General features: G+C 36.9%; 1 protein-coding gene and 1 long non-coding RNA gene across 2 annotated transcripts; both read left to right on the forward strand.

The window, feature by feature from the left end:
• Window positions 1-507: 507 nt before the first annotated feature.
• LOC110780058 (histone H2A) lies at window positions 508-1,968 on the forward strand. Its single transcript, XM_021984490.2, has 2 exons — window positions 508-821; window positions 1,500-1,968. The coding sequence occupies exons 1-2, from the start codon at window positions 612-614 to the stop codon at window positions 1,740-1,742; spliced, it is 453 nt and encodes a 150-aa protein (XP_021840182.1). The 5' UTR covers window positions 508-611; the 3' UTR covers window positions 1,743-1,968.
• Window positions 1,969-8,157: 6,189 nt separating this feature from the next.
• Window positions 8,158-10,399, forward strand: LOC130459541 (uncharacterized). The gene is made up of 3 exons (XR_008919000.1): window positions 8,158-8,311; window positions 8,440-8,587; window positions 10,077-10,399. It is a non-coding gene; the product is annotated as an uncharacterized lncRNA (long non-coding RNA).

Here is a 10,399-nt window from a genome sequence, read left to right on the forward strand (position 1 = left end):
TATTATGAAGAATATGTACATTTTTTCCTTCACTAGGTTTTTATCCACAAAGTCTAGTAAGGTTTTAACGAGACATAATCTCCAATAATGAACATCGAAGAAGAGTGTTATGAAATATTATGTGGATGTCCATTATATCCCTAATATCTTTCCAAAATATATTTAAATATTAGGGTTTTTTATTCTCCAAGCAAACACTATTTTATTGTATGTATATACCTCATTGTTTATGATATAGGGAGTAATACACACAATTAAAAAGTAGGGACCGGTAAAAAGCACATAGATAAACCGATAAACATATTCTCTCAATTAATTAAAAAATTAAAAAATTAAAGAAAGAACCAGAAAAAGAAAAGGTTCGGCTAAACTCGCTTCTTATTGGTCCAAATAAAAGCACACGGATCATAACCAAACCCCAACCTCATCCGTCGATACAAATCTAATCCAATGGCCACACATTTACCAGAAATAAATAAAGCCTACTATAAAAACAAATCCGCATTATTTTGATCACTCACTCGAATATCTTACACATTTCATCTTCATCATTTTCATCTGCAACAAAAAAAATCCCCAGTGTTTAGAGAGAGAGAGTTGTAAGAGAAAAAATGGATTCAGCAGGAAAGGGGAAGAAGGGAGCTGGAGGAAGGAAAGGAGGTGGTCCGAAGAAGAAGCCAGTTACAAGGTCGGTAAGAGCTGGATTGCAGTTTCCAGTTGGTAGGATTGGAAGGTTTTTGAAGAAAGGGAGGTATGCTCAACGTGTTGGTACTGGTGCCCCCGTTTACTTGGCTGCTGTTCTTGAGTACCTTGCTGCTGAGGTACTCCTTCAATTTCCATCTCTTTTGGTTGTTTTAATTTAATTTTGACTTTTTGAAATTTCGTTTGAATGAGTTTGGAGGTTTTGATTTGGGGGTTTTGGTTGTTTGGTGTTGTATTTCTGTTGGTCGATTTTGGATTAAGTTAGTTGTAATGGTTTTTGCCTTTGGTGACGAGATTTGGAATGTTTAATGTAAGGGTTTGGATTGGTTTGAATTTGTGATTTGGGTTTTTTTTGTTGTTGATTTTACATTTTGGTTGCTTGATTTTGGAATACAAATGATTTTTATGGTTATTGATTTATGTTTCGTGACATGAATCCATAATTTTAGGGTTTCAATTTTTGTTTTTTTTGTTGCGATTAGCGCGCTTATTCGCTCGATAAATCGCGTGTTTTGCAATTTCAGCCATAATTTGAGCCATTTTCACAAATTTGGACATTTCCCTCAATTCATTGTAATTCACAAATGGAAAATTCGTTCCAAATCTGGCTTGTTATGCAGATCTCTTATGGATTCTGAGATGATACTTGTATTTTCGTTCTTAATTACAAATGTAAAAAATGGATGGTTGATTTGGCTAATCCGTTGCCTGTAGATTGACACTTGCCTTAAGCCTTTGCCCTGGATATCAATAAATTAGATTTGATTGCTAATTTCTATTGTCCTGTGTTTGTGTAGGTGTTGGAATTGGCTGGAAATGCTGCAAGGGACAACAAGAAGACCAGAATCATCCCAAGGCATGTTTTACTAGCTGTGAGAAACGATGATGAGCTCGGAAAGCTTCTTGCCGGAGTCACCATTGCACATGGAGGAGTTCTTCCAAACATAAACCCAGTGTTGTTGCCAAAGAAGGTTGCAGAGAAGTCTCCAAAGGAGCCCAAATCTCCTTCTAAGGCTACCAAGTCCCCCAAGAAAGCATAGAATTTGTTAGTGGATCTGGGGTTTTCCCCATTTCTTGTTTCTGGTTTCATTTTCTTTGTATCTATTGTCAGTATAGATGTTCGTAATTAGTTTCTTTTTCTTTGATAAGGGATGGTGTTGGATGTTGTAGTTGAGGGTTTCATCATGTGAATTAAATCGTGATAGTTTGGTTAATTCACTTTGTAATGTTGCTATCAATGACAAATATTTTAAATTTTCTCATCTATTCTCATCCTCCTAATTTGTAAAGTTGAGCAATCAGAATCTTGCTTATTTCTTTAATTTGCAACAAATATATTGTTAAAACTTGGTTATTAACTTGGCTTAAATAGATTCAATAGATACTCCGTAGTTAATGATAGCTTATTTGGAATTTAATATCGTGGTTAAAGCAGCATGTTTCTTTAGCTGTCATCTGTAAAAATGTTTTTGATTTTGATAGCCGAGTATAATAATCAAAGTTGGAGCTAGTTTCATGCGGCACACCCCTGCTGTACTCTGTTTGGCTAATTCTGCCGAATATGTATGTAGAGAGTAAACTGTACTGAAGTCCCTAAACTTTGCCAAAAGGAGCAGTTAGGTCATCAAGTTTCAAAAGGAGCATTTAGGTCCCTCAAAATGGATGGAAAACGCTGCTTTTTGTTTTCCGTCACTAACGACCGTTAAAATGAATATAATAATATAAAAAATTATTAAAATAAAAGGAGAATTAATATACACGTAGATTAATGATTGAAAACAAATGATTTTGATGAAAAGAAGCCTTTTCCAATTACTTAGCCTTTTCAACTTACTTTTTCAATGTGTACACGTGGAAACCTTCCAACTTCCCTCGTTTTTTCTGGTTCCTTCCTAATAATGTTTTGGCGGTAATTTTTTTTACTGTTCCCAACCCTATTTCCCCCTTTTCATTTCCTATTTATATGTCCCCCCCCCCCCATTTTCACTCTCAGTTGTCTTTTTGCCATTTACTTACTCAAACACTTAAGAGAATTTGAAGTTATTGCTCTGAGTTTTCTGCAAAAATGGGTTCTTGTGTATCCAACAAACGCTCTGGTGATTCCAAGTGGGAATGTCGCACCTCCAAAAGAACAAGAATTTCCAGATGGGACGAAGGTATTTTCATTCAATTTGTCGGTATTTTCAATAAATGTTTGCAGTTGAGCCATGATAAATTAGGGCTTTTTTGTTAAGTATCTTTTTCCCAAAATTGGTGCATGCATTATCTTGATTGTGGTGTTTTATATGTTAATTTAAACAATCGTGGGCTGATTTCGCATAACTTATCAATTGAAGTTGGAATTAGGGTTTCGTCCGTTTTTACTTTCCAATATTTAATTCGAATTGATGCTTGCATGTTCTTGAAAATGGTGTTTAATATGTTAAATTATACAATTGTTGCCTAATTTGGAATTAATTTAAACTAGATTTTGTAGTAATTAGGGTTTCACTTACTGTTTTTGATTCACTTAAATAAAAAACAGAGTTTGATTAATTCGAATTGATGCTTGCATGTTCTTGAAAATGGTGTTTATTTAAACTATTGTTTAATTTGGAAGTATTTTAATCTAGATTCCGTATAATAATTATGGTTTATTTACTGTTTTATTGACTTTGGCCGTTACTTTGACTTTAGGAGACCTTGCTTTAAGGGAGGCACACCCCCTTTGTCATCATCAAGACATCCTCATCACCCAGATCTTCACCAAGCTGGACTGGGAGGGGCACGCTGCTGTGCAGATGGTATGCAAGCAGTGGCGTAGGTGGGCCAAGTTGCGGTACCGCCTCCCATACCACTACCCTCAAGGATGCTACCGCGCGTGGCTGCGGGAGTGGGTGATCATGGACATCATTGACAATGATGGCCGTGACTTCCACGCCTGGATGGACAAGGACATGACCGTCTACTTTGACGGCTTCCCCCTCATTTTCAAGGAGGAGGAGTAGCTGGTGGTGGAGGCCATGCAGGGGTGGTGGTGGCGCTGGTGGTGGCCCCTCTTTTGTCAAGCTTATGATGATCCAGCTTGTTTATAGCTTTTTTTATTTTTAATTTTCAAGGACAATTACATTACTACTGTCATTGCAATTAGGTTTTTGTGAATGTGACAAATGTTGGTTATTGGTATTTGTCACTGCTATGACAGTAGTTTATATCTAACCGTAGGCTTCTCCCTCAATAGTGGATTGAGGTTTGAAATGTTAGGGTTGAAGCCTACCCTTTTGTAAATGAATGAATGATCATGATGGATGAATGAATGAATGCAATTTAACCTTTTGTTATCTCTTGTGTTGTTATTCAAGATTTGGTTTGGTTTGATTTCTTAAAGTTTTGTTTTTTTAATTGATATTGTTTAACTTTGATCAGATGTCGATGATTTGACTTTGAACCCTTGCATATATGTGCATCATGGTGGTGAATGGGTTGTGCAAGGTGATATGGTTTATAGTGGGGGGAGGGTGGATGTCTTTGATTATATCCATGAGAATGCAGATGGCAAATATGTTAAGGAAGTAGTCGATAGTTTAGGTTATAATGATATAGAGAAAGTACATTTCTGGGACCCTAGGAAAGAATTCAAGAATGGGGTTAGGTTTTTAGGTTTTGATAGTAGTACTTGTGACCCTTTCTTAGCTTTACTATTTGAATACAAAAGCATTCATATATACATTGAACATAAAATCAAACCCACCTACAACTTTAATCTAAACAGGAGTGGAGGAGAGGGAGGAGGGAGAGGTAGCTTCCTTGAGTTGTTGAATACTGATGTGGTTGACTTAAATTCTGATTATGTGGAACCACCTTTTACAGTACTCCCACCCAAACAAACTGAACCTCAACCTGAACCTCAAATTCAACCTCAAAATGTGCCTCAACCTGAAATTGATTATGATTCAGAGGGTACAGATGAGGATGATGATGAGTTAGCCACTGCTAGGTCTAAGATATCTGATGATATGAGAAGGGATAAGGCTTATTTTGAGGAGTTAGTAATGCTGAAAAAACTAGCAGAAAGTAAAGTAGAAGGTGGTCTGAATTTGGGGGATGACTTTGATGGATACAATGACTTAGACAACCCTAGTGAGTCAGAAGATGAGGATGATGTTGGTTACTTAGTTGCACCACAACACCATAAGAGGGGGAGAGGGAAACAGAAGCAAAACAACACTGAAACTGAAGAGAGAGAAGCCACTTTTTATGTTGGGCAACAGTTTGAGAATCCAAAGACATTTAGGAAAGCAATCATAGATTATTCAATTGATAAAGGAAGAAACATTCCATTTTCTAAAAATGATTCCACTAGGGTTTGTGCAGAGTGTGAGCACAAAGATAAAGGTTGTAAATGGAGAATTTGGGTTTCATGGGAGAGAGGAAGAAGGTCATTTACAGTGAAAACATTTGTCAGTGAGCACACTTGTGGTAGGACACCTATCATTAAGAAGATGATTTCACATTGGATTGCAGAACACTACCAGAATCTGTTTAAGGTTAACCCTTACATGAGAGTGCAAGATATTCAGGAAACCATTTGGTTAGAAAAGGGTATAAGGGAGCGAAGACAAGGCTGCCAGGGCTAGGAGAAGGGGTCAAGCACTCATTGTTGGTGAATACAAAGAGCAGTATGCATTACTCCCAAGGTATGCAGCTGAGATACTAAGATGCAATCCAGGGAACACAGTGAAGTTGAAGTTGGATGCAAATGTGTTTGAAAGACTGTATTTGTGTTTTGAGGCACTTAGGAAAGGGTTCTTGGCAGGATGCAGACCTTTCATATCACTTGATGGATGTTTCTTAAAGGGACCATTTGGGGGTCAATTGTTAGTAGCAGTAGGGAGGGATGGAAACAATCAAATGTTCCCTTTGGCTTGGGCTGTTTGTGAGGTTGAGAGCACTGACACATGGAGTTGGTTTCTAGAACTTCTAGCTACTGATTTAGGCACTAGTGAAGGATCAGGGTACACATTCATGTCTGACCAACAAAAGGGTTTACTTGCTGCTGTGTCAAATGTGTTTCCACAAGCTGAAAGTAGGGTGTGTGCAAGGCATGTGTACTGTAACTTTAGGGGAGTGTTTGGAGGTGGTTTAGAGTACAGAAAACAATTCTGGACTATTGCAAAAAGCAACACAGTAAATCACTTCAATGAAAACATTGAAGTAATGAGGGGTATTTCACATGAAGCTGCTGAAGACCTACTGAAAAGGAACTACAAGAAATGGTGTAGGGCATTCTACACTCCATTATCTTGTTGTGACAGTGTAGACAACAACATGAGTGAGGTGTTTAATGCATACATCTTGAGTGCAAGGCACAAGCCTATTATTACCATGTTGGAAGATATCAGAGAGGGTTTGATGGAAAGACTGCATAAGAAAAGAGATTTCATTGGGAAAAAGGAGATAATGTTGTGTCCTAGGATCCAAATTCAGTTAGAGAAATACAAAATTTGGGCTAGGGGTTGGAATACATACTGGGATGGTGGGTTTTGCTATGGAGTAAGAGAAGGTGCAACACAGGTTAAGTATGTGGTGGATCTGAACCAACATACTTGCAGTTGCAATGCATGACAGGTGAGTGGGATTCCATGCAAACATGCAATTGTTGCTATATGGAATAAAGTAGACCACCCAGAACAATATGTCAATGCATATTTCTGCAAACAGACCTACATGAAGGCATATGAATTTTTGTTAGAGCCTTTAAATGGTCCTCAAGAGTGGCTTACTTCTGATAGCATTGTTGTGGCTCCAAAGGTGAAAAAGGTCAATGGAAGACCTAAAACAAAGAGGAGATATGGTGTTGGAGAGGTAACTGCATCTGGTAAGCTGAAGAGAACAGGTTGTTCTATGAATGCAGCTTATGTGGTGTGATAGGCCACAACAAAAGGGGTTGCAAGAATGCCCCTAAGCAACAACAACACAGCAACAATCATGCTACTGCAGAGCAGACCACACCACAGCAACAACACCCAAGAACCAGTTCAGCTATACCAATGCACAATAGGGGTGTGGGTATTTATACCTACCCAAATGGGTATCAAAGAATAGCTACTGTAAGTCATTCAATAGACTCAAATTCTTTCTTACATGTTACTTTACTGTACTGAAGCCAACTTGTTCCTAATTTGTTTTAATTAATGCAGCCTATATCACAACATTTCCCCACACCACAGAGGCAAAGACCTCCTGCAGCTTTCTATTCTGATCATGGGGGTGAGCAAACCATCTACTCCTTCCCTGCACATGACTTCCCATTGTCACAGACTCAACCAAGTCAAGGACACACAATATCAAGCCAAGCATTGCAGGATCTTGCAATGGCTAGAAGATTAGAAAAAAGACCATGAGGTTAGATTTTATTGAATTTAAAGTCTTCATTACATTTCATTAGTGCAGATCATTACATTTTACCTACCCACTTAACCCACTTAACTTAAAACAAACCAGATAAAAAAAAACCAGAACCACTAGGATTACAACCCACACTTCACATTTCACACTAATAGGTCTTCTCATCTTGCTCATCACATAGTCTGCCTCCCTCTTCCTTGCATAATTGTTAGCTTCACTAAGTTTTGTCCTAAAACTATCAACTTCAGCAGCAAGGCTTTGTTTATCTTGCATTAACCCTAGTATGACAATTGTTTGCCAAGTTGTTGGTTCTTGTTCATCAATCCATCTAAAAAAGATGCAACCCCTTCTGTTTGTTTCAACATCATAATCTGGACAAGCAATGAACCTCCTTCCAGGATTTTCTTTTGTCCATGCCTTTTGAATGGATACTGTGAATCCACAGTAGCACCTCTTAGGGTGTTCATTATCACCATTGTTGAACAAAGAGATAGCCCTGTTCATCATTCTGCAAATAAATTACGTTTTAATAATTATTTCCTAAATATATTTAATTATTGTTAAAATAAGCTAACTTAAGATTTTAAAAAAAATGGCAGAAAAATACCTTTTTGTTGAAAAGAGTCAGCTATGGTGGAGCAACAGAGAAAAAACACAGAGCAGAAGATGGAGAAGAAAGAATTTTGTTTTTTAAGTGTTTTATTGTTGTTTTGTTGTGCATGGAATGTTAAATACTCTGTTTTTTGAGAGCCTCAACGGCTATATTTTTGTAAAAAGCTAACTGAAATGAATTTCCCTTTATTTAATTATTGGTAAATGGTAAATGTAACTATTTTTTTGTCGTTTAGTGCCTTTTATTTAGTTTCCTTTTAATTTAATTGAATTTTAACGGCCGTTAGTGACGGAAAACAAAAAGCAGCGTTTTCATCCATTTTGAGGGACCTAAATGCTCCTTTTGAAACTTGAGGGACCTAACTGCTCCTTTTGAAAAAGTTTAGGGACCTCCAGATCGACCTATTTACTCTGTATGTAGAGAAGGATTCTTGCCATTTATGAGTTGACAATTCTTGTGCACAATCAAGATCAAAGTAAAATGTGCGCCGTATGCGTAATATTTTTAATGTTTTAGCAAATAATTTTATTTTCTGGAATACCTCTCTATGACTCTTCAGCTGCCTGCTTTTCAGGAAGGCTTAAACTTAGAAGTTGGATTGTTGATTTGGTGAGTACTTAAAAGTCAGGCCTGTCTTCTGGTTTGGGTTTAAAATTTTTTCAGTCAGGTGATCTATTTTCATTATTATGAGTAATGAGTTGAACTTATTTTTCTTCATATTCTTGTATCTGGTCAAGAATTATGCCGAGAAACAATAATGATCAGATTTCATATTCTTGGAGGTCCCGGAGAATAGTGGATGACCAGCTTGCAGATTTGATTCTTGATGGTGGAAGAAGATGTTGATGCAGTATCTTTGATTAGAACCTGCTTTACTGTAACTCTGTAAGTAATAACTTTCACCAGTTGGCTATTTATCTACTAAGTACTTCGTATTAAGTAATCCTTCCAAAAACATTGATACTACTCCCTATTATGGAGTAGTAGTCATTTTCAATATCCACAAGTATCTATAATTCTATATATATGGTTGGTAAAGTTGTCCATTGTGGTCTAGTGTTGGTGTTATCTGCTCAATATTTTGTCTAATCTAGCATTTCAGGATAAATTGCTAAGAAGATAGTGCATTTGTTTAGACGCGTATAGAACTTGCATTGTGTGCTAATTGTCAGCAGGGAGCTCATTTTTCTTCTGCTGTTGCATATGAATTTGGTTTTGAATGCTGCAAGATTCTTCTAATTTATTTTAACCTATGTAGGTTGTAGAAATGTACACACATTGGCATTTAATTTATATTCATGTTTGAATATGTTAACTATCAGTACTCACAACTTGATATGATAAATGACAAGTAACCATTAATCTGTGTCTCCTCAATGAGGTCTATCTGCTTTGGTGAATGAAAAGAGTTGGTTTAAGTTAGGAAGTTGAATTCTTTTTGTTTGATTCCTTAGACCACATCAAGAACACCATTCCTTTCTTTCCAGTCTTTTTCAAGTCATCCCATTTTCTAAGAACCAATTTGCTTCCGTAAAAAAATGGGCAAAATGGATCAGATTTGATGTTGAGTATTTCCGATTTCTTGACTCTGCTTTATTATCCCTTTGAAGCACCGTCTTTTCTTAGGTTGATGAGATATATCTGAACTGAGTAAGCTGAAACCTTAAGTCAAGATATGATGTTTAGTGGATGATGTAATTGCTCCAATCAGGCTGGTTTCTTATTTACAGGAAGTACTACGTATGGGCTGATCATCAAATCGTGTTTTATTATGTTTATCTCCAGTCAATTGCTAACTAATTCCAGTGAATTATTAAATAACTTAACTGAACTGAATGGAACTGCAAAAAAGTTCAAAAGAACAGGGCCTTAGTGTAGTATCCAAGACGACAATTCAAGAATGTCAAATACGAGTCTGGACCATATCTGTCATTAAAAGATGAAGTCATTATTTCATATCTACTTTTATCATTATGGGACTACCACTCCCCCTCCACATGGATCCCTTTTAAGTTAAAGTTAGTTGTGGGCCTAACTTTGATACCATGCCGTTCAGTTCTTAACACTCCCCCTTGTATGAAATGATACTGTAAAATCCGAAAATGATTAAAGAAATATGGGTCGAATATTTGATAAATATATGTGAAGCTGCAACGTGTTATAGAACACTGTCCTAGAAGCAAAATTCCCCCCGATTATGGTGCAATCGGAACAGGCGTTGCTGATGATTCATATTTGTATAGGTTATTCTAGACGCATTTAGGTTACATTTTTAGGCATTCGTCTCATTTTAGTTGCATTTACGGTCACATTTGAATAAGTTGTGGTTATCGTACTCAATTACGCCCCGTTTGTGTTTTCTTCAATATTTCAGGTGATTTTACGGTCACTTGGATGCTTTCGGATTGTTCAGAGTTGATTTGGATGAGGAACGAATGAGATGTTGACTCGAGGATCATTACATGTCTCTAGGGATAAATGGATAATTTTAAGTCAACAATGAAGCTAAAGTTATTTTCTAAGCATCAAAACGGACAAGCGTTCACTCTTTTGATGATATCTCAAGTTCTACATATCAGAAGAGACGATTTTGATTGGGCTAGAAAGTAGGCTTAAAGTGCTTTCCAACGGTAGGTCACATGTCCCTAGGGGAATTGTAGAACAAGAGTTATGACATAAACAAAGGTGATTCGACTA

This window comes from Spinacia oleracea, chromosome 4 (genome assembly GCF_020520425.1).
Source record: "Spinacia oleracea cultivar Varoflay chromosome 4, BTI_SOV_V1, whole genome shotgun sequence".
NCBI lineage: Eukaryota > Viridiplantae > Streptophyta > Magnoliopsida > Caryophyllales > Amaranthaceae > Spinacia > Spinacia oleracea.

Coding starts and splice junctions, on each gene's coding strand:
- LOC110780058 (XM_021984490.2), top strand. CDS start 612: ATGGATTCAGCAGGAAAGGGGAAGAAGGGAGCTGGAGGAAGGAAAGGA. Junction 822..1,499: donor TTGAGTACCTTGCTGCTGAG/GTACTCCTTCAA, acceptor GTGTTTGTGTAG/GTGTTGGAATTGGCTGGAAA.